Source organism: Stomoxys calcitrans, chromosome 2, assembly GCF_963082655.1.
Source record: "Stomoxys calcitrans chromosome 2, idStoCalc2.1, whole genome shotgun sequence".
NCBI lineage: Eukaryota > Metazoa > Arthropoda > Insecta > Diptera > Muscidae > Stomoxys > Stomoxys calcitrans.
In genome coordinates, this window is record NC_081553.1 from 64,232,392 (window position 1) to 64,256,675 (window position 24,284).

General features: G+C 36.3%; 3 protein-coding genes and 1 long non-coding RNA gene across 4 annotated transcripts in view; 1 reads left to right on the forward strand and 3 right to left on the reverse strand.

Annotated features, from left to right (window-relative positions):
- Positions 1 to 17,396, reverse strand: part of LOC106086115 (headcase protein) — a 608,207-nt gene extending 590,811 nt beyond the window's left edge. Inside the window, 2 exon segments of the mRNA XM_059362095.1 lie at positions 7,126 to 9,651; positions 15,817 to 17,396. Of these exon segments, the coding sequence (XP_059218078.1) occupies positions 7,126 to 9,170 (2,045 nt within the window). The 5' untranslated portion in view covers positions 9,171 to 9,651; positions 15,817 to 17,396.
- Positions 9,872 to 10,634, reverse strand: LOC131994673 (salivary glue protein Sgs-3-like). The gene is made up of 3 exons (XM_059361472.1): positions 10,548 to 10,634; positions 10,147 to 10,503; positions 9,872 to 10,072 (listed from the first exon to the last, which is right to left on the reverse strand). The coding sequence occupies exons 1-3, from the start codon at positions 10,632 to 10,634 to the stop codon at positions 9,872 to 9,874; spliced, it is 645 nt and encodes a 214-aa protein (XP_059217455.1).
- LOC131994674 (salivary glue protein Sgs-3-like) lies at positions 10,709 to 17,998 on the reverse strand. Its single transcript, XM_059361473.1, has 2 exons — positions 17,899 to 17,998; positions 10,709 to 11,097 (listed from the first exon to the last, which is right to left on the reverse strand). The coding sequence occupies exons 1-2, from the start codon at positions 17,996 to 17,998 to the stop codon at positions 10,709 to 10,711; spliced, it is 489 nt and encodes a 162-aa protein (XP_059217456.1).
- Positions 17,999 to 18,378: 380 nt separating this feature from the next.
- Positions 18,379 to 23,618, forward strand: LOC106090760 (uncharacterized). The gene is made up of 3 exons (XR_001221892.2): positions 18,379 to 18,440; positions 18,577 to 18,902; positions 23,283 to 23,618. It is a non-coding gene; the product is annotated as an uncharacterized LOC106090760 (long non-coding RNA).
- The last annotated feature ends 666 nt before the right edge of the window (positions 23,619 to 24,284 follow it).

A 24,284-nucleotide genomic window follows, 5' to 3' on the forward strand; every position in this document is an offset into this window, starting at 1 on the left:
AGATTATGGACCAATACAGATCATATTTGGAAAGTATGGTAAATGTCATGGGATTAGTCGCTGTGCAAAATTTCAGCCAAATCGAAAAAGAATACTGGCCTCTAGAGGCTCAAGAAATATAATGGGGAGATCGGTTTATATGAGAGCTATATCAGTTTATGGAACCAATTTAGATCATACTTTGCATGGTTGTTGGAAGTCAGAACAAAGTACTAGGGCCTAAGGCCTTATTCGGGAGATCGGTATATATGGAAATATTTGTGCAAGCTTTACTCCTTCGAAACGGAATGGCGAAACAAAAATTTGTTATCCAAATTTCGGATAAGGGAACCTAGGGGGACGCCCCACCCCCAAACCTACCAAACATATATAAAGACGAATCACGTCAATATGGGACTCAAATGAAAGGTATTTTAAATTAGAAAACGTATCTGATATGCACTTGTTGGACGAAGTGTCACGGGGACCCCTAAATCCCCTAACCCCTAAATCGGACACATTTACCAATATGGGACTCAAATGAATGGTTTTTGCGAGTAGAATACCAATCTGATATTAAAATGTGGGACCAAGTGTTTGGCAGGCCGGCCCTTCCCAAAAACACCCCCCGACAAATTTACGACCTTATTATGAAGGGGCTCAAGAAGTCAAGATTCAAGATCGGTTTATATGGCAGCTATATCAGGTTATTGACCGATTTTAACCATACTCAGCAAAGTTGTTGGAAGTCATAACAAAACACGTCTTGCGAAATTTCATGCCATTCGGATAAGAATTGCGCCCTCTAGTGATTCAAGAAATCAAGACCCAAGATCGGTTTATATGGCGACTATATCAGGTTATAGACCGATTTGAATCATACTTAACACAGTTGTTGGATATCATAACAGAACATGTCTTGCGAAATTTCATGCCAATCGGGTAAGAATTGCGCCCTCTAGAGGCTCAAGAAGTCAAGACCCAAGATCGGTTTATATGGCAGCTATATAAAAACATCGACCGATATGGCCCATTTACAATCCCAACCGACCTACACTAATAGGAAGTATTTGTGCAAAATTTCAAGCGGCTACCTTTACTCCTTCGAAAGTTAGCGCACTTTCGACAGACAGACGGACGAACGGACAGACAGACGGACGGACATGGCTAGATCAATATAAAATGTCAAGACGTCAAGAATATATATACTTTATGGGTTCTCAGAAGAATATTTCAAGTAGTCCTATGGTGGAGGATATAATAATTTTTATCCCAGAAGAATCTTAGAATGAATCCAAAGTTGAAGAAATTGGTATTGTATCAATGCAGAAATTCTTGTTATTTATAAAGCCAAGTCTAAAATGGATGATTCATAAAACTCGAATATCAAAATTATTTGACACTAGGCTCTTGCTCTGTCTCTCGCTCTCTCTCTCTCTCTCTTACTCTTTGTATTCCTCTTCTGAGGAATAGTGATCTGGTTACTAAACAAAACTGCAATAACACACAGTCAATCATATGCAGCAGCCAACCATCCGCAAAGCATAAATTCTCTGCCCTCGTTTGTTGTTTGATTTGTTGGGTTAAATCATACATATCATACATATATGTGTATCTGTGTGTGTGTGTTACTCTCCTTTCAAGATCCCCTTTTAGTATTGGTGTGGCGCTTATTTAATTCGAATTGTGTCATTTTATTTAAGCACAGCAGACAGGCATGGTGATTTTTGTATATCGCCCAACCGGCCCCAATAATCAGAGACTAATTTGTAGTTTATTTTTGTTGTTGTTTTTACTGTTTTTTTTTTGCTTTTGCTTATGCTTTTTTCGGACTCTAAATCTGCATATAATTGTCACAAACGTTTTTAAACCGGTTTCAGGTTTTATTTTAGCAAAACGAAAACAAAAAATTTAAATAAATTTATGATGAATCAATGACTGTTAAGTGCATTGCATTACTAATTAAAAAAAAGAAACAGCAACAAACACATGTGATGGGTGGCAGCCTTGAATAATTTGACGTTTTTGACTGCAAAATCTCAAAATTTCGCAAAAAAAAAAGAAAATTTGCACAAAATTAAAAACAAATGTGAAAATAAAACGATAAAATTCACCAACAGCAGCTGTTTGACCGGAATATAATTTTTTATTATTTTTTTTTTCAAAACAAATAATCACAAATGGACTAATTTTTTATAACCACACACATACCAAGGCAGAAAAAGGCAGCAGGCCGGCCGCCACCAGTAAAACAACCAAAAATAAATTCATTTATTTAAACTCGTGATTAAATATTCTAACAAAAATGAAGCACCAAAAAACCGAAAAAAAAAACATACCAGTATTATGAAATAATTTAAATGAGAATTTAAAATTTTTTTGATGCTTTAATTTCAAAAATGAAATGCAAGTCTCAATCAACACACGAGGCCTTTGTCTGTTTTTGTTGTTGTTTATTTTGGGGGGATTGTGGTGGTGTTGGTGTTGGGGTGAAGGTGGAGTAGGTTCTGCTTCTCAATCGTTATCATTGTTGTGCTGTGTTCTGTGTTCTGTGTTGTTGCTCTGCTCTGTTGCGGTTTTTATGTTTTATTTATTTAATTTTATTTTGTTTCGTATTTCATTGTTGTTTTTGTTGACTGGGTTTTTTTTCTGTGATCAATTTAATTGTTATGTTTGCAAGGAAGTTGAGAGAAGCTTTCAATTTGCATAAGAATCGTTGTTGATAAGTGTGAATGACAACCACACTTTAGCTAAAGGTGTCAATTTTGAGTCATTGATGATTATGTGAAACCTTCTTTTATTTCTGCCTCTCTCGCTCTCCCTTCCTTTCTCTGCCGCTTCCCTCCAACTCACGGCATTGGCACATGGCATTTTTGTTATATATGTATGTGGAGGCGGTGTAGGGGGTCTTTGGGTATTATTATCATCCACATTGTCATTATAAAATTTATAACACCTGGAAGTCATTAGCCAAATAATGTACAATGCTATTCGACACCTTTTTTTCTAGATAGTAAAATAACCCAAACATGTTTTATCGTGCATTGTGCAGAGGGGCAAAAGTGTATTGAATGATTTTGGGGGAAAAACGCCAATATTGGCTAAGCTTTTGGTATACGCAACATATTAACCTTATTAAAACCAAAAATTTATTCAAAAGAGGCGAGATGGTTTGATAGTTATTTTTAAATTCATCTAAATTAAGTTATATTAAGCACACGAAAATCATTAAAAATTGGAAAAAAAAAACTTAATGTAAAAATTAATTTCATATTTTTAGGGAGTCTAAAATTTCAAGTAAGAAACTAAAGATTTTTATAAAAAAATGGTATTGAAAGTTAAACATGGGTAACTTCTAAATTTTTCCTTTTATATAATCCATTAAATAGTTATAGAAACTAAATATATTGCATGCTTTTAGGGGTATTTAAAAACATACATATTTTCATAAAAAAATATATATATTTGCAAATTACACTACTTAAGCCGCTTTTTAATTGTAAATGATAGGTGCTATGCGGTTAGTTGCAAACATACGACGACTGTTTGGACTTTTTATTAATTGATTTTCAATAAGTTTGCCTTAAAGTATGCACTAATTCTGCCCGGGATTAATACTTTCCTAACACTTATTCTAAACATTTCAAATGTGATAACTCGGCAATAATACTAGAGAGATTGATACTCTAAGGGTCGATTTTAGGAGCTGTAATGGCGAAGATTTAGGTTAACATGTTCGCTATAACGCCGAAGGCGTGTGCTAAAATCTCTCCGAGAACATCAGACAGGGGGAAAAGTGGAATTTTTGGAATTTTGCAAAATTTTTAAAAATCAAATTTCGTCCAAATTTTCAATAAAAAATCAAATTTCATCAAAATTTTCGATAAAAGTTTAATTTTAATGAAATTTTCGATAAAAAGAAAATTTCGTCAAAATTTTCGATAAAAATCAATTTTTTCGCCATACAAAAACTAAACGAAATTTTGAAAATAAATCAAATTTTTTCAAATCAAAAAAAAAAATTATATTTTCTCGACATTTCCTTTAATATAAAAATTGTGTCAAAATTTTCTAAAAAAATTCAAATTTGTCGAAATTTTCTTTAAAAATTAAATTCCTTGATTCTTAAAAAAAAATCAAATTGTTTGTTTGTTTGTTCGTTTGTTTGAATGCTTGTTTGTTTGTCCGTTTGTTTCTCGGTTTGTTCCGTATAGACTCAAAAACGGCTGAACCGATTTCCTTGAAATTTTCACAACTTGTGTAAGTCGGTCTGGAAGGAAACATAGGCTATATACTTTTTTGATATCGGGAGGAGGGCGGACACTCCCCCTTACCCCTAAAGTAATACCCATAAATAAAAGTGGACCGATCGGGACAATATCGGATACAAATGAAAGGTATTCAAGAGTATAATATGAATTTCATAATAAAAGTAGGGTCCAGTACCTGGGGGGCCGCCCCAGCCCCAAATCCCCATAAAATAGGTTAATTCGACGATCATGACAATATGGGACTCAAATGAAAGGTATTCGGGAGTAGATTACGAATATGGTCAGGAAGCAGGAATAGGCTTTATAATTAGTTAATATTGGAAGGGGGTGGACCCTCCCCCACCCATTACCCTAAAAACGCCATGAAAAATCGAAAGTGGACCGATAGGGACAACATGGGTATTGAATGAAAGTTATTGGAGAGTAGAAAACGAATATGGTATTGAAATTGGAGTCTAAGTACCCATCGGGCCGCCCCAACCCCAAAACTTCCCTGAACAGACAATTTGGACGAATATGACATACAAATTTAATTCGAAGTATAGGCGGTCACCCCAACCCCACAATAACGCCCAAAATGGGCACATTAGCCTATCACAGATATATGGGACTCGATAGAGTGAAAAACGGTAGAACCGATTTTCTCGAAATTTTCCCATATTGTGTGGGTTGGTCTGGAAGGAAACACAGGCTATATATAGTTTTTCGGTATCGAAGGGGGGACGGACCCTCCCCCTTATGCCAAAAAACACAAACCAATCGGGATAATATAGATATCAAATGAAAGGTATTGGAGAGTAGAATACGAGTATGGTATTGAAATTTGAGTCTAAGTACCCATTGGGCCGTCCAAATCCCAAAACTTCCCTAAACAGACATATTGAACGTTCATTTCTATATGGGGTTCAAATGAAAGATATTCGGGAGTAGATATCGAATCGGGCATACAAAATCAGATCGAAGTATAGGGAGTATGCAACCCCTCAAAAATGCCATTAGACCCATTATGGCTATATGATACTTGGCTGAAGCGATTTTCTTTAAATTTTCATAGATTATGTACGTTTGTCTGGAGGGAAATATAGGTTATAAAATTTTTAGATATCGGGTGGAGACGGACCCTTTCCCTTATCCCAAAAACGCCACCCATATCCGATAGTGGCCCGATGGGCACAATAAGGGTATCAAATGTAATGCATTGGAGACCAGAAAACGAATATGTTATTAAAATTTGGGTCCAAATTGTCAACATTTTCGATAAAAACCAAATTTCGTCGAAATTTACCATTAAAATCAAATTTTATCGGAATTTTCGATAATTTTTTTTGAAATTTTCTATAAAAATCAAATCTCGTCAAAATTTTTGATAAAAATCAAATTTCGTCGAAATATTCGATATAAATCAAATTTCGTTGAAATTTTTGATAAAAATCAAATTTCGTCGAAATATTCGATACAAATCAAATTTCGTCGAATTTTTCGATAAAAATAAAATTTGGGTCCAAATTGTCGACATTTTCGATAAAAACCAAATTTCGTCGAAATTTTCTATAAAAATCGAATTTAATCGGAATTTTCGATAATTTTATCGAAATTTTCTAAAAATCAAATATCGTCAAAATTTTTGATTAAAATTAAATTTTGTCGAAATATTCGATATAAATCAAATTTCGTTGAATTTTTTGATAAAAATCAAATTTCGTCGAAATATTCGATAAAAATCAAATTAAATCTAAAATTTTCGATATAAATCAAATTTCGTCGAATTTTTCGATAAAAAACAAATTTGGATCCAATTTGTCGAAATTTTCGATAAAAACCAAATTTCGTCGAAATTTTCCATCAAAATCGAATTTAATCGGAATTTTCGATAATTTTGTCGAAATTTTCTATAAAAATCAAATATCGTCAACATTTTTGATAAAAATCAAATTTCGTCGAAATATTCGATATAAATAAAATTTCGTTGAAATTTTTGATAAAAATCAAATTTCGTCGCAATATTCGATATAAATCAAATTAAATCGAAATTTTCGATATAAAATTTAGTCGAATTTTTCGATAAAAAAACAAAATTTGGATCCAATTTGTCGAAATTTTCGATAAAAACCAAATTTCGTCGAAATTTTCCATAAAAATCGAATTTAATCGGAATTTTCGATAATTTTGTCGAAATTTTCTATAAAAATCAAATATCGTCAAAATTTTTGATAAAAATCAAATTTCGTCGAAATATTCGATATAAATCAATTTCGTTGAAATTTTCGATAAAAATCAAATTTCGTCGATATATTCGATATAAATCAAATCAAATCGAAATTTTCGATATAAATCAAATTTTGCAGAATTTTTCGATAAAAAACAAATTTGGGTCCAATTTGTCGAAATTTTCGATTAAAACCAAATTTCGTCGAAATTTTCCATCAAAATCGAATTTAATCGGAATTTTCGATAATTTTGTCGAAGTTTTCTATAAAAATCAAATATCGTCAAAATTTTTGATAAAAATCTAATTTCGTCAAAATATTCGATATAAATCAAATTCCGTTGAAATTTTTGATAAAAATCAAATTTCGTCGAAATATTCGATATAAATTAAATTTAATCGAAATTTTCGATATAAATAAAATTTTGCAGAATTTTTCGATAAAAATAAAATTTGGATCCAAATTGTTGACATTTTCGATAAAAACCAAATTTCGTCAAAATTTTCCATCAAAATCGAATTTAATCGGAATTTTCGATAATTTTGTCAAAAATTTCTATAAAAATCAATAATCGTTGAAATTTTATAAAAAAAATTAAATTTTGTTTAAACATTTTTTTAAATAAAATTTTCTATAAATGAATGTGGAATCTGTCGTTTTCTACTCACCGAACTCTCTCCGAATACAATTCAACTTCTTTGACTTTCTGCTGCAACAGCAATTGTTGCTGCTCGAATGGTGACAAATGTTTAAGGCCATTGGCCAAAATAGTTGCGGCAGTACATTGTTGCTGATGCTGTTGATGTTGCTGTTGTTGCTGCTGCTGCTGCTGTTGTTGTTGCTTAAACAATAGAGCTGTGGTGGCCACCACAGAGGCTGTCGTTTGATTTGTGGTTAATCCATTGCTATTGGTGACAATGCTGGTGGGAATGGCTGAGACGCCTACACCACCACCCAAGAGACCCGAGGATTGTAAGCCATTTAGAATATTTTTAGTTATTGAAGATGATTGCTGTTGTTGTTGCTGTTGTTGTTGTTGCATTAATGAGGCTTGCTGTTGGTTTAAAACCCCTGCACCGGCAGCAGGATAAAAGGAGCCATTCAAATTTAGATTTTGTAAAGTGGCCAACTGATTGCTGTTGCTGTTGTTGTTGTTGTTGCCATTGGCCATGTGATTATTGCCCAAAGAATTGTTGCTGCAGCCATTGCTGCTGCTGCTGGGCACCAATGTCAATTCGCCACTACAAAATGAAATGGCTGAGGGCGAAGTGGAGCCACTGTTACTATTGCTAGCCGATGAGAGGCTATTGGTACGTGGGCGCAAATCCAAACCCAAAATGTTACCATTCAAGAGATTATTGAAGGAGGACATGACATTTGGGGGGAGATCTACCAGGGCTGAGTTAATGCCGTTGCCGTTTGCGTTGGTCTGCGACATTTGCATTTGATTTTGCTGATGTTGCTGCTGATGATGCAAACCTGAGCCTATGACACCCACATTGTGGCCAACACCATTCGATTGCCCGCCTGAGGTTGCTGATGAGGAGGAGATTGCATTATGGTTGCTTGAGGAGTTTAGTTCATTTTTCGATTCCACCATGCCACCGTTCTGAGCAGCTGAAGTGTTTGAGGTGTTGTGGTTGTTGTGGTTGTTGTTGCTATTGCCATGGCCATTGGACACAACATTAGCCATTGTGGTGCCCTGTTGGCCATTGGCTTGCAGAGGGTTTAGAGTTTGGCTCTTAGCTGTTTGCGAAGTCTGTTGCTGCTGTTGTTGCTGACGATTGCGTTTATTTTTCTTTTTCTTCTTATCCTCATCCTCCTGCTGCTGCTGCTGCAGACCTGCTCCTCCGCCATTGGCATTGCCATTGATAATCCTTTGACCACCATTCATCTGATGATATTGAGCCTTGGGGGCCACCCATTCCAAATCCTTGCGCAAATGTCCTCGCGAACATTTGCAGCCACATGCCTTGTACACCAAGTCATAACCTTTTTTGGTCCAAAGATTTTGGGCCTTCTGGCGATCAGACCAGGTGCGTGCTCGTCCCCCCATCGACTTGAGGGACTGCAGCACCGTTTGCTCCCAATTGTCGAAACATTCGCGATGCATGTATTGGCCCACATTGCAGTTCTCATTGTTGCAAATCACTTTCACACAATCGGACAGATCGTCCATATTGATGAGCGGTGAGATGTCCGCCTTGAAGCATTCGCCATTGGGGTGACAGCAGCGCACAACTTTCGCATTGTTGGTATTATTGTTTAGATTTGAGGCCAGGGTGTTGCTGTTGTTACTGTTGTTGTTGTTGTTGTTGTGGTTGTTGCCGTTACTATTGTTGGTGGTTATTGTGGTTTGCATGGGCGACATGTTGCGGCCGTTGCTAATCGAAGTTTCTTCGATCAACGACGTTGTCGACGACGTCGAATTCGTATTCGTCGTCGTTGTTAAGGGCCCTGAGTTGCTATAAAAGTGACTGCCAACCAATGGAGTTGTCGCCGTCTGACTGCCCGCCAAATAGAATGATAAGCTAGCCGCTGACGATCCTGCTGCTGTTAACGTTGTGGATGATGCAGATGATGACGTGGCGTTAGATGACGATGACGATGATGATGATAGGCTTTGCTGATTTGGATTCGCTGAGGGCTGCACTGTTTGCTGGGTTACTATGCTGGTAGTATTGTGATTGCGACGTGGCGCCATAAGTAGCATTTATATGGAAGAAATTTTCTATGAACGATGATGATTACGACCAAGATCGAGATGGTGTTGAGGCTTTTACGATGTGTTTATAGAAAATTCTGCTTCGTCTGCTTTTCTTCTTCGGTTTATATAATTTATGAAATTATTTCTAATAGATTTGCGATTTCAACGAATTTCTGGTTTCTGAACATCATTCACAGTTTAATGGCTGTTTGATTCAGAGCGGAAATGTGGTTCTTTTTTGAGAATTTTGACATTTAGCAAGTCGTTGGAAAATGTTCACAGTGTTGTTATTGTCATATTTCATTTTTTTTTTTTTGCAAAGTTTTGTTTTTCTCTTTGGAGTGATTTAAAATAATGACATATTGCTTTTCTTGGCTGAATTTTTTTATATCGGCTGAATTTTTTTATTTTATTTGCGTTAAGCGCCACCAGAGCACGATAGTTGTTAAAATTTTCGGTTTTTTTAATTATTGTCTTTGCTTTACATCTGAAAGTTAGAAAAGAAGAGAATCCCATTAAAAAGTGTTTACTTTTTTTTTAATTTGAAAGTCTTAAAGATGCAAATTTCACTTAATTTTGGCAAGCAGTTTAAAAATAGGTTTATGGATTAGAACTGTAACTGATAGGTCTCTAGCATAGATGGGCAACAACACATAACCGTAAATGAATTCCTAAGCCCGCGGGCATATCTAAAGTCCCAAACATAATTAACGCGTCAAGGAGCGACGCGTTGAGGAGCGACGCGTTAAGGAGCGACGCGTTAAGGAGCGACGCGTTAAGGAACGATGCGTTGAGGAGCGACGCGTTAAGGAGCGACGCGTTGAGAAGCGACGCGTTGAGGAGCGATGCGTTGAAGAGCGACGCAGTGAGGAGCGACGCGTTAAAAAGCGACGTGTTGAGGAGAGACGCTTTAAGGAGCGACGTGTTGAGGAGCGACGCGTTAAGAAGCGACGTGTTGAGAAGCGACGCACTGAGGAGCTACGCGTTGAGGACCGACGCGTGAGTAGCGACGCGTTAAGAAGCGACGTGTTGAGAAGAGACGCGTTGAGGAGCGACGCGTTGAGGAGCGACGCGTTGAGGAGCGACGCGTTGAGGAGCGACGCGTTGAGGAGCGACGCGTTAAACGACGCGTCGAGGAGCTACGAATTGAGGAGCGACGCGCTGAGGAGCGACGCGTTGAGTAGAGACGTGTTGAGGAGCGACGTGTTGAGGAGCGACGCGTTAAGGAGCGACGCGTTGAGAAGCGACGCGTTGAGAAGCGACGCGTTGAGGAGCGATGCGTTGAAGAGCGACGCGTTGATGAGCGACGCGTTAAAAAGCGACGTGTTGAGGAGAGACGCTTTAAGGAGCGACGTGTTGAGAAGCGACGCGTTAAGTAGCGACGTGATGAAGAGCGATTAAGGAGCGACGCGTTGAGGAGCTACGCGATGAGGAGCGACGCGTTAAGCGACGCGTCGAGGAGCTACGCATTGAGGAGCGATGCGTTGAGGAGCGACGCGTTGAGTAGAGACGTATTAAGGAGCGACGTGTTGAGGAGCGACGCGTTAAGGTGCGATGCGTTGAGGAGCGACGTGTTGAGGAGCGACGCGTTGAGGAGCGACGTGTTGAGAAACGACGCGTGAGTAGCGGCGCGTTGAGGAGCGACGAGTTAAAAAGCGACGTGTTGAGGAGAGACGCGTTAAAAAGCGACGTGTTAAGGTGCGACGCGTTAAAAAGCGACGTGTGAAGGTGCGACGCGATAAGGAGCGACTTGTTAAGGAGCGACGCGTTGAGGAGCTACGCATTGAGGAGCTACGCATTGAGGAGCGATGCGTTGAGGAACGACGCGTTGAGGAGCGACGCGTTGAGGAGCGACGCGTTGAGGAGCAACCTGTTGAGAAGTGACGCGTTGAAGAGCGACGCGTTGAGGAAAGACGCGTTGAAAAATGAAACTCTGCAAACAATTGTCAAACCAGTAAGGAAAATCAAAAGTCGGTCAGCGCCGACTATATAATACCCTACACCACCTAGTATACATGCTGCCTTTAATTTATAAAACTTATCCCCTAATCTAGTCAGACTTTAATTTTGCATGCCTTTTGAAATATTGACATATCGCATAAAAAATATATATAGGAGTGGTATATCTAAATTGAAACCAAATGTTATGAAATTTTGCACACGTATTGGGACGTTAAATTAAACACCTCGTGCTAAATCCTGTTGAGATAGAACTAAAATTGTGGCTTCTACAGGTTTAAAGCCCCATATCGGATGAAATATATATATGGGATCTATAGCTAAATCTGGACGTTTTGCAGATATACTTTTTATTGATGTACTTCGTTGGGGATAGCAAATGGGCCTTATCGGCTCAGAGTTGAATATAGTTCCCAAATAAAGTGGTCCTTCAACTTGAATCTTTGAATCCTCAGAAGCTGCAGTTGTTATCCGATAAGGCTGAAATTTTACACGTGGTGTTCCTTTAGGAGGTCACCGTAGCGCAGAGGTTAGCATGTCCGCTTATAGCGATGAACGCCTGGGTTCAAATCTCAGGAAATAATTTTCTTGAGTTGCAATTAATCATCAAACATTAGAAGCCGATTTGGCCCAGCCGACCTACATCAATCTCAATTCAATTTGTGTTTGTTTGTTTATTTATTCCGTAGACTCAGACTCAAAAACGGCTGAACCGATTTCCTTGAAATTTTCACATATAATGTAGGTTGGTCTGGAAGGAAACATAGGCTTTATAATTTTTTGATATCAGGAGGGGGCGGACCCTCCTATTACCCCTAAAGAACTACCCAAAAATAAAATTGGACCGATCGGCACAATATGGGATTCAAATAAAAGATATTCAAGAGAAGGGTACGAATTTCATAACAAAAGTTGGGTCCAAGTACCTGGGGGGCCGCCCCAGCCTCAAAACTCCTTAAAATAGGTTTATTTGACGATCATGACAATATGGGACTCAAATAAAAGGTATTCTGGAGTAGATTACGAATATGGTCAGAAACCAGGAATAGGCTTTATAATTTATTGATAACGAAAGGGGGCGGACCCTCCATCGTTACCCCAAAAACACCACTGAAAATCAAAAGTGGACCGATTAGGACAATATGGGTTTCAAATGAAAAGTATGCGGGAGTAGATAACGAATCTGGCATACAAATTAATGTCGAAGTATATAGGGTCATCCCACCTCCACAAAAACGCCCACAATGGGCACATTAGCCAATCACGGATATATGGGGGATTCGGTTTGTTTGAAACTGAAAACGACAGAACCGATTTTCTTGAAATTTTCGCATATTGTGTATGTTGGTCTGAAAGGAAACATAGACTATATAATTTTTCGTTATCGGGAAGGGGACAGACCCCTCCCACTTATGCCAAAAAAACAAACCAAAAACAAAAGTGGACCGATCGGGACAATATAGGTATCAAATGAAAGGTATTGAAGAGAAAAAGACGAATGTGGTATTAAAATTTCGGTCAAAGAATCCATCGGGCCGCTCAAACCCCAAAACTCCGCCAAACAGACATATTGGACGTTCATTTCAATATGGGGCTCAAAGAAAAGGCATTCCGAATCTGGCATACCAAATCAGATCGAAGTATAGGGGGTCACGCCACCCCTCAAAAACGCCTTGAGGCCCATTATGAGTATATGATACTTGGCTGAACCGATTTTCTTAAAATTTTCATAGATTGTGTACGATTGTCTGGAAGGAAACATAGGCTATATAATTTTTAGATATGGGGTGGTGGAACTCGAAATTTTTCCTTTTTTTTATTGCAGAAAAATTTTGCACAAAATTATACCCATGGCAGGAAAATTTTTATTTTACCATTTTCTACTAATAAAGAGTCCAATGCCCATAAATGCTTTATTTGTTAGCCGATTTCGTTAAATTTTTAAATAGTGGGTAGTTTAAGGCCTCCCGACATCTGACCCAAACATGGTTCAGATCGGACTATATTTAGATATAGCTCCTATATAGACCGATCTCACGATGAAGGATCTGAAGGCCATAAAAGGTTTATTTTTTAACCGATTTGGCTAAAATTAGAAACAGTGAGTTAATTTTAGTATCCAAAGAGGCCATTGTCCCACCCAAGTAAAATAACACCAAATATAAGGAAATTGTACTCAAATTGAAGAAAATTTGGAACCCTAGTTGGGAAAGAAATTCTATGAAAATTAAAATAAAACACAAAAAAAACTATTAAAAAAATTAAAAACCTTTTTCCTGGCAAAACCCGCTATTTTTTCAAAAAAAAAATCTAAATTATTTAATGTTCGAAAAAATTAAAAAAAAAAAAATGTTCTAAAATTAACGCGATTTTTTAAAATTTTCAAGCAATTTCAAAAAATTAAGTTTTAAAAACTATTAAAGACCTTATCCACAAAACTAAAAGTAGACTTGAAATACGTTGATTTGGCTGGATTTAAAAAAAAATAATAAAATTTTTAATTTTCAAAAAAAAAAAAAAAATAAAAATCCTATACAAAATTTTTGGGTAAAAAAACAACAGCAATTTTTTTTTTTTTTTTCATATCTTCACAAAACACTCCATTTTCTTTTCACTTAAAAACATTTTCGTTAATTCTTAAAAAGAGGCACAAACTCCCAGGACCCTGGAGCTGGTAAAAAAAATAAAAATCCTATAAAAAATTTTGGGTAAAAAAACAACAGCGATGTTTTTTTTTTTGCATATCTTCACACAACCCTCCATTTTCTTTTCACTTAAAAACATTTTCGTCAATTCTTCAAAAGAGGCACAAACTCCCAAGACCGTGGAGCTACTGGATAACCACTTAGATATTTTTTTTTTTAATATTCGAATTCTAAGCAAAATTGCCTTCAATTTGAGTAAAAAAATTGTCTATAATAGGTGCAATTTAACTGGGATGGGTCAAGGTACCGTTTTCCAAAAAACTTCAATTTTCCTCCCAAAAAACTACATTTTTTCCCCGCAAAACTGTATTTTACGGGGTAGTAGGCAAAAAAATCTAATTTTTTTGCATACCCCCTTCATATTGACCCCAGGAACCGGAATATGAAGGCCGTTTTTGGGGCTCGGGCCCGTGGACCACCCTTGAGGCTAAAACCCCCCTTAAGGGAAAGTAGTCCAACCTAGGCAATATGGTTATCAAATGAAAGATATTGATTAGTAGACTACGAATATGCAATCAAATGTCCCGAAAAGGATCTCTGGGGTCTTGAGAATTTTGACCCCTATTTGGAAAATTTACGAAATTGTTATTGTTGTGTTAAAAAAAAAAAAACTTATTTGTCTTCTTAAGTTGGAGAAATTAGCCGGCCTTTGGCCGGGTTCGAGATTTTCTCCTCCTCCATAGGTCCAACAGATAAAAGTAGACAAAAGTATTTAAATTAAAAATACCAAAGTTGGGAAAATTTGACGACCTTCGACCGGGTTTGAGATTTTCTCCTCCTCCATATGTCCAACAGTGGGAAATAGCAAAAGTATTTTTAACACAACACTATTTGCTTTGAAAAGGTTTTTGTAAAAAATCGTGATTTTTTTTTACAATTTTTCATTTTTCTGCATATTCGTAATCTACTCGTTCATACCTTTAATTTGATATGGGTTTAGGTTTAGGAAGGTACAAAATTCTCAAGACCCTTAGGTCCTTCCCGGGTCAAAACCTTGGACCAATGTACGCACATTCGTAATCTACTAATCAATACCTTTAATTTGATACCCATACTGTCTAGGTTGGACTTCTTCCCCCCAAAGGAGGTTTTTGGACCCTAAGGGGGTCCACGGGCCCGAGCCCCAAAAACGGACTTCATATTTGGTTTCCTAGGGTCAAAATTAGGGGGTATGCAAAAAATTTGATTTTTTGCAAACTATTCCGTAAAATACATTTCAGCCTATTTGACATATTACCTTTATAGAAATGTCAAATAAACCTAATTTAAGGCTTGATGAAGTTTTGTGAATAATGCCGTAAAACTTTGGCCTAAAAAATAGCTGGATTTAATTTTAAAAAAAATCCTACAAAAATTTTTTGGAAAAACAGCAACAGCAATGTTTTTTGCACATATACACACAGGAAGCGACCTCTTACGAATTTTTCAACATATTCGAGTTCTAAGCGAAATTCCCTTCAATTTGAGTAACAAATGGCCTATATTTCGTACAATTTCACTGGGGTCTATGAAGTCTATGAGGGCCCTAGGCACGAGCCTTCGAAAAAATTTCAATTTTCCTTGATCATGAAAAAAATATATATTTTTTCATCTTTCTCGTACACTACACTGTAACCAACAAAAATTGCCTAGTGTCAGTCAATTGGGACTAAAACAACGTTTAAGAGATTTCCTCATACATATATAAAAAAAAGAAAAATCTTAAATGTTCAACATATTTTTCCCATTAGATTTTTTCTCAAATTGGAGAATTTGTCAAAAGAATTCTCCAAAATTGTACAGAGAGCACTTTCACAGCAAATGTAAACATTTGGCCCAATTTAGGCTTTTGTTTCTGGAAATTTGTTTAATTTTTTGCGAAAGAGCACCACACTTCTACATCACAGTGTATTTTGCATCTTGCATACCACACTTTTGTTGTTGGTTTTAGAACTGTTTTTTTTTACACTTTTTGTCTTCTGCCATTTACTCTGTACGTTTTTTAATACCTGAAATTAGTTGTTTTTATGGCTGCTGTAGTTAGTGTTGTTGTTAATTTGAAAGTTTTGTCAACGAGTGTTGAGTTTATTTTGTTGATGGATTTCCATAAATTCGCCACATAAAGATGAAAAGGAAAATATTGTCTGTCCACATCTCCTTTTTACGCACCGCAACGAAACCACCAAGAGGAACACACGAAGCCACGAAGAAAAAAAGAAAAACAAACGTAACACATCAACAATCAAACACAAAGCACAATAATCCCATAAATTTGCTTTGAAAGATGGTCTTTTTAAGAGATGAGTTGCTGTTGTTGTTGTTCTTGTTATTGCTATAGCTGCTGTTCTTGTTGTTATTTGTGTGAGTTTTTGGGCAACAATTTTTGTATTGCGTAGGAACGGGGGGTTTGCTCTGGCTGGGGAGAGCAGAGTACAAGCGTGAGAAGTGGAAAAATAAATAAAAGCATGACACCGCGCGGCGACCACGACCAACAAATAACGCCTTGCCGATGATCGACAAAATTTGTAGAAGACGAAGACGAAGAAGAAATTGTTGAAAATTTTTTATTTATTTCTCAATTATTGCCGTGTTGTCTCGCGACGTACGAATCGAATGATGATGATTATGAGTCTTTTTTTTCCTGCTGTTGTGGTTGTTGTTGTTGTTTGCTGTTATTGCTTCTATTCGATGACTCCCCACCATGGGTGGTTAGTTAGTCAGTCGTCAACGTCTTGCTTCTTCTTATTATTATTCTCTACAAGTGCCATAAATTTATAGTTGTTAATGTTGTTGTAGTAGTTGTTGCTTTTCTTTATTTTGGCACAATGCGGAGCAAAAATGACGGCACACCACCGTCAAACAGCAGCACACAGAGAAACAAACACACAAACGAACACACACCGCTACACAATAGGCTATGTACAAATTAATTTTTCGTTTTTTTTTTGATTTCTTGTTTTACACTTTCAACAATTTTTGTTTTTAAGATTTTTGCACATTATCATCATCTGCAGCATTTGTTTGTTTTTATGTTTTTCACTCACTCGCTATTGTTGTTGTCTCGGTGCTAACGATGATGATGATGATGGTTGGTTGGTGGTAATAAACAAATTTCGGGTTTTTTCGCGCACGCACTTAAAACACACCCGGCTGGCAAAACAATTTTGGGATTTTTGATTTTTAATTTATCTTTTGCTGCTTTTCAAAGCCTTTTTTTTTCACCAAAACAATGGATTTGTTGTTGTTGCTGGTGAGGATGATGTTGGTGGCTTAACAAACCGCAAATGATTTGTTGTTTTTTGCTAATATTTTTATTTCTTTTGTTTTTTTGCTCTTTGATTTTTTTTGTTTGCTTCTCTGGACTAAGATTGTGTTTTTTCTTTCCACTTGCAAATTTTATAATTTTTTTCTTTTTAATTTCTTCTTGTATCAAAAAAGCGGTTTTAGTTAAACAAAAAAAATTGTATTGCAATTTTGTTTTCCGCTCGATTATTTCGATATTTCATCCGCTCCGAAAATCGAAAATGAAAATCGAAAAACATTCAACACAGAAAGCGGGTAATTTGTGGCCAGCCAAAGAGACAAAGAGAGACTGTGAGCATATAGCTGAAATTGAAAATTTTTACACAAAACGTTGGGTTGCGTTGTGAATGAAGCCAACATGCCAGCAAAGGCAGCTGAAACGGCAGCAGCAGCAGCACCAGCAGCCACCAACAACGTTTGTGTATACAACCGCAACAAATGAGAAAGAAAGAAACAAAAAGCAGAACAAAAACGACCATGCAAGCCATACACACCATGGCAGCACAACTTCGTCGTTGACGTTCTCATCGTTAAGCAGCATAGTGTTATTGTGGGGAGAAGGTTCGAACATGTGCTAGAAATTTATACCCCCGTTTGATTTTTACTCTCTCGTGTGCTCAACACTTCACTCTCTCTTTCTTTGGTGCCGCAGCAGAGGCATACAAATATATTCTAATAAGATTGTTGCTGTTATAACGCTAAGGCTATGTATGGTAGGTATGGGAAGAAAAAAATGAGTAAGTGCGTATGTTGAGTGTGGGTTGGGATGGCTTTAAAACTCACCCTACCCATGACATTGGCTTCCGTACGCTTTATGCCAAGATATCCAAAGAGAGTTTTGTAAACGAAAATTTTGTTGTTTGATTTTTGTTGTTGCTGTTTCACCATAGTGGAGTGGGTTTGGGCGTGTTAGGCTTGCCAAGTGTCTTGTTATAAGGGTGGGTGTTCTACATTTTGTCCAATAAGCCCAAACCCACCCCTTATTGTGGTGCGTGAATGAAAATCTATTTCAAGGAAATTTTCCTTATTTCAGGTTCAAGGTTTCTTATTGGGGGATTGGTTGGTTGTTTGAAGGAAAATTCAATTCAACGTTGCGCAGCATAAACGTTGCCTTTTGGGGGTTGAGAAATTTGGTGCTATGGTGGTTGGCAATGAATTTTTTGGCGCAAATTTTCTTTCGCCCTCGTGTAGTTGGAAAATTTTTTGGCTTTTCCAACTATCAACGAAGGTTTCTTGCATACTAACGCTGTGATGAATTTTCAGTCACAGTTTGACTGTGGAGTGTGGTGGTGTAGTGTAGTGTAGTGGACCCAAAGGATACGAGAAGAAGGTAAATTGGGCAATACAATACATCTACACATCCTTGCAATGGCAGCCAGACTTTTACTCTGCTCTGTCTTAGGCTTTGTGAAAGCTAACTAACGTAGCCGTTTTGTTTCGTCTGCTTCTTTTATTTTTGCTCAAAGGATATTTTCTCTCCTGTGATGTGTTTTTGTGATATTAGCTGTAAGCTGTACATGGATCAGACTGATTTTTCTACCAAGTAGAAGAGTAGGCTGTTTGAAAACGAAACCAAAATGAAAATTCCACACTTGAAGGTTTGGTGTATAATTCTGAGGACTCAAAGTAAGATGGGCAAAGAGTCCAAGAGAAACTTGTTTTGGCGCCAAATTAAAAGATGTACATTATTGGATTTGGGAAACTGCCAAAAAATGAAAGTGTTTTTGCGGTAGAGCTATAACCAAACTGAACAATTTGTGGATTGTGGAAAAAACTTTTCGAAAAAAATGTGGTAAGTTTTGTTTTTAAATACTTTTTTAAAATTTTATGATATAAAAGTGAGTGAAGTGATTCTTGAAAATATTATAAATGTGGAACTAGAAAATTTTGAGTTTCAATACGATCTTAAAATTGTTGGTGCTTGTTTTTAAATTAAATAATAAAAAAATTACCAAAAAAAATTTGTTTTGGTCTGTTCAAGTTATACAACGTTTTCATGATTTTTCGAGCATATTCTAGCTCTGTATAATAACACACATCCCTCACTTTTATAAGTTCTTAGTTATGCTATTCTTTGAATAGAAATCACATTTAATATAATCTCGAGCTAGAATATGTTGGAAAAATTACGAAAAGATTTTAAAGATCAAAATGAAAGAGCGCAAACAGACATTAAGGAATTTTTAAAAAAAGTTATGGAAGAATCTTCTAACCTTTTGCCAATTTTTTTGGACAAAAAATTTGAAAAAAAAACGAAATTAATTTTTATAAAAACAACTTAAAATGTTTGTATCTTCTTAAAAATTTGAAAAATTATTTTTTGTGGCTATTATAAATTTGTGGAGCTTATAACAGGTTAAAAAAGTCTCCCTTCACAGCAGAACTTATCCAAAACATTAAAAAAAAATTGTTTTTATAACAGTTGAATAATTTTTTTTAATAATTTTTGGAATATCGAAAAGTCGAAAATACTTTTAAACACTTTTTTGTAGTCTCTCATAACAATTTTTGAATTTTAAACTTTACGATTTTCCCCAACTTATAATTTATAATAATAATGGAAAAAAATATTCAAAATGTGTTTTATAAAAAATTTCTTTTGTGAGGTTTATATCTTTGCTCAAAGGCATGTTCAAAAGATATTTTACCAACTCCTAGAGAGAATTAGCTTAGAAATCTAAACTTTCGATTGAGGCATATTTTGAAGGTATCTTCAAGGAAAATACAATTTTCTTAAAGTAAAGGAAAAATCGGTGAAAAACAATTCAATGGGTACCTGGTTTTAATGCATTAACTACAAATGGTTTAGAAAATACCATAAAATAATGTTAGTTTAAAAAAATTAATGGAAAGAGTAAAATAACAATTTTCTCCTCAAAAATGTCAAGTTTGTAGAAAACTAGACTCACCCTGCGATTATTTTTCAATCTCTGACATTTAGTTTCGATATGTCTTTCCCCACTTGATTTTTTTGGATTTGATTTGGTCGTCCCGGCTTGCGTATACCGCAGAGCTGGTCTTCAAAAGACTTCTTTGCTGGAGCTTCTTCATTTATTCTCGTCAAAAATGTCAAGTTTTGTAGAAAACTAGACTCACCCTGCGCTTATTTTTCAATTTCTGACTCCTAGTCTCGATATGTCTTTTACCACTTGATCTTTTGGTTTGGTCGTCCCGGCTTGCGTGTACAGCAGAGCTGGCCTTCAACTACTTCTTCGCTGGTTCTTCTTCATTTATTCGGACAACATGTCCTACCCGGCTAACATGGTATAACTGCGAGCACCACACAGGCTTTTGTGATGTTTATCGTTATCACGGGCAGCTTAGCTGAAAGCTATTCACAGGTTGCAAACCCAGATAACTCTTGCGGTCGGAGCGCTGGGTCAGTTAGCCGCACTCGAAACACTCTGGAAAATTGGAATAGTTTGAGCTGAAAGTATAGTTTAGAAAAGTTCAGAAATAACAGTTAAAAAAACTTAAAATGGCTATATCTCCTTAATGCTTAATCCCTTTAGCTTTCAATTGCAAATGCAAATTTTCCCATGAACATTCCATTAAGGAAGCAGGGCAAACTTCTCACAAATGACTGCTAGCCGATTCAAGTTAAAGCTCTATGATTATTTCTATTAGAACGTGGTAGATCCTGGCGAAATCAAAACCACTCAATGCAGAAAAAAGAAATTTTGTAAATTGCAAATTTTCCTCCCAAGATCCTATTAAGTATCAGCGGGGAGGTTTTTCTCATATCAAGGGGTGCTCTCCCATTTAAGATTTACCTAAATGATAAGGTATCCTCTATAATTAATACAGCCTTTAAGAGTTCAGGCAGATTTTGGATCCGAATTCGGTTAAATTTTTCGAATTTTGTACAGAATTCTGACAAAATTCTGAACGTTTGGTTCATTGGGAAGTCTTGCCTAAGGATATCCCCTGACCAATGTAGGTCATAATTTTTTAGTTCTACTTGAATATTCCGGCACCTAGTTTAGGGACTACTTTTGGTTCGCTTGGGAAGTCTTGCCTCAGGTTTTCCCCTGACCAATGTAGGTCATATTTTTAACTCTACTTGAATATTCCGGCACCTTGTTCAGGAGACTGTTTTTCACACTGGTTGATACAATAAAAGTTTACCTCTAACGCTTAATGGCATACTTGAGTACGTAATAAGAAAAGAAGTAAACTGGGGTTTACATGAAGGAAAGTATACATCAGGAAAACTTTACTAATTCCAGTGACCAATAAATGATTCTTGAGCTCGAATGACAATTGCCCCGCAGAATTGAAAACAATTCTCTTCAGTAGCAAGGGGCAAATCACATATGAAATTATTTTTTAATGCTGCCGACGGGATTTTACTTCAAGTTTTTGGAAGCTGGTTATTTATATAACCATCACCGAATGATACCATCATTTGGTCATTCCGTTTGCAACACATCGAAATATCCATTTCCGACCCTATATAAATATACTTGATCGCCGTAAAAATCTAAGACAATCTAGTCTTGTCCGTCCGTCTGTCTGTTGAAATCACGCTACAGTCTATAAAAAAAGAGATATTGAGCTGAAACTTTGCACAGATCCCTTTTTTTGTCCAAAGGCAGTTTAAGTTCAAAGATGGGCTATATCGGACTATATCTTGATATAGCCCCGATCCGCCGATTTAGGGCCTTAGGCCAATAAAAGCCGCCTTAATTATCCGATTTTGCTGAAATTTGGCACAATGATTTTTGTTAGGCCTCTCGACATCCTTCGTTAATTTGGCTCAGATCGGTCCAGATTTGGATATAGCTGCCATATAGACCGATCTCTCGATTTAAGGTTTTGGGGCCATAAAAGGCGCATTTATTTTGTGATTTCGCCGAAATTTGAGACAGTGACTTTACTTAGGCCCCTTGATAACTTTTTGCAATTTGGCCAAGATCGGCCCAGACTTGGATATAGCTGCCATATATACCGATCTCTCGATTTAAGGTTTGGGGGCGATAAAAGGCGCACTTATTGTCCGATTTCTCAGAAATTCGGGACAGTGAGTTGTGTTAGGCCCCTCGACATATTTCGGCAATTTAGCCAAGATCGGTCTAGATTTGGATATAGCTGCCATATAGACCAATCTCTCGATTTAAGGTCTTCGGTCCATAAAAGGCGCATATATTGTCCGATTTCGCCGAAATTTGGCACAATGAGTTTTGTTAGGCCTCTCGACATCCTTCTTTAATTTGGCTCAGATCGGTCCAGATTTGGATATAGCTGCCATATAGACCGATCTCTCGATTTAAGGTTTTGGGGCCATAAAAGGCGCATTTATTGTGTGATTTCGCCGAAATTGAAGACAGTGAGTTCTGTTAGGCCCCTTGATAACTTTTTGCAATTTGGCCAAGATCGGTCCAGATGTGGATATAGCTGCCATATAGACCGATCTCTCGATTTAAGGTCTTCGGCCAGTAAAAGGCGCTTTTATTGTCCAATGTCACCGAAATTCGGGGCAATGAGTTGTGATAGGGCCCTCGACATCCATCTTCAATTTGGCCCAGATCGGTTTAGATTTGGATATAGCTACCATATAGACCGATCTTTCGATTTAAAGTCTTGGACCCCTAAAATGCGCATTTATAATTCCATTTCGCCGAAATTTGACACAGCGACTTATGTTAGGCTTTTCGACATCCGTGTTGTATATGCTTCAGATCTGTCTATATTTGGATATAGCTACCTAAAAAGCCAATATTTTGTTCTACAAAATTGAATAATGACTTGTACTTATCAGACCACTCAATGTCCGGGTCGAATTTGGTCCACATCGGACCATATTTCGATATAGCTGCTTAGGGGGCATAAAATATGCATTTTTCACCGGATTATGAAGAAAGGTGATTTGCATATATACCCGAGATGGTGGGTATCTAAAGTTCCGCCCGGCCAAACTTAACGCCTCTTTACTTGTTTCTTATGTTCCGCTTAGATACGAACTGAAGCCTTGGGTATGAAAAAGATCGACTTAAGATGAATGTGAATATATTTGGTATAATTAAACAGCCTATCCTTTTATGTTCCAAAGAACACCAGCAGACTCTCTTTTTTTTACCATAAGAAAAATATTGAATATAGAATAACTTAAAATGTTTGTAAATCCCCAATAATAGTATAATTATTTTTTAATTTTCTCTTTCCATTGCAGATATATTTTCAAACTGTGATGCTTCGTTTGTGATGAAAGTTCTAAACTGCTATATGTACTTGCCTTTTGCTGATAATGTGATAAAGTTATGAGCTAAATTCTAAAGCTTCAAGCATTTAGAAAATGTCTTGCCAAGCAGGAGAATAAACTTCAGTATAGCCTTTGGTGTAAGGATAAATCGATGAAAGTGGCTGCCACATTCCAAACTTGCACATTGATTTCCATGATGCCATATGAAAGAAGAAACATATCAAATCAAAATAACCTAAAAAAAAGTCTTAGGACTTAAATAAAAGTCTTAATGGACTTTAAAAAAATGATAAAAACCGAATCATTCTTCTTAAATTTTTGATATATAAACATATCTGTTGAATTAACCTTCTCGTAACGTTGAACGAATTTAACTTCTCATAACGTTTTTTAAATACATTTCAACATTGGCTCTTATTGGGTAACTCGAAGTCGAATTTGAGGTTTATAAAAAATGCAACTTTATATTTTTGTCGGTATTATATATAAATTTAAGGTGATTGTTTTTGCATAGTTTTTGCTTGCAGGCATTTTCTATCACAAAAACAATCATCTTTATATTGTATATAATATCTAGGGAATATAAAATTGAATTTGAACTTCATATTCCTAATAGGAGCCTTTGATTTATCTTTCTTTGTATATGAAAATGTGATAGAAAGTATCTGTGATATTAAAACGAAACTGTGATATTTAACCCATAAACTGTGATAGTTCATTAAATGTTTGTATTTTGTTATTTATTTTTTGTTAAAAAATATCTGTGATGAAATTTCTACAGTAATCAAAAATAAGAAAAATTACAAAGAAATATATGCGACGAACGAAAAGCAACCTTGGAACCGAACCCTTACTAAAATCATGCATTTTTTTTATAATTTTTCTTATACTCAACTGCGATATCTAAAATGAACTGTGGTACCTTAATTGTGATAAGATTTTTTGTTATTGTTTGAATTGTTATATAATATT

What these genes read in the sequence shown, in the direction of transcription:
- LOC131994673 (XM_059361472.1), bottom strand. Translation starts at nt 10,634, where the DNA reads ATGCGTAGCTCCTCGACGCGTCGCTTAACGCGTCGCTCCTCATCGCGT. An exon ending in CCTTAATCGCTCTTCATCAC is followed by an intron (nt 10,504 to 10,547) that starts GTCGCTACTTAA and finishes CGCTCCTTAAAG; the next exon opens with CGTCTCTCCTCAACACGTCG. An exon ending in CACGCGTCGGTCCTCAACGC is followed by an intron (nt 10,073 to 10,146) that starts GTAGCTCCTCAG and finishes CGCTCCTTAAAG; the next exon opens with CGTCTCTCCTCAACACGTCG.
- LOC131994674 (XM_059361473.1), bottom strand. Translation starts at nt 17,998, where the DNA reads ATGGTGAAACAGCAACAACAAAAATCAAACAACAAAATTTTCGTTTAC. An exon ending in TACGGAAGCCAATGTCATGG is followed by an intron (nt 11,098 to 17,898) that starts GTAGGGTGAGTT and finishes AATTGTTTGCAG; the next exon opens with AGTTTCATTTTTCAACGCGT.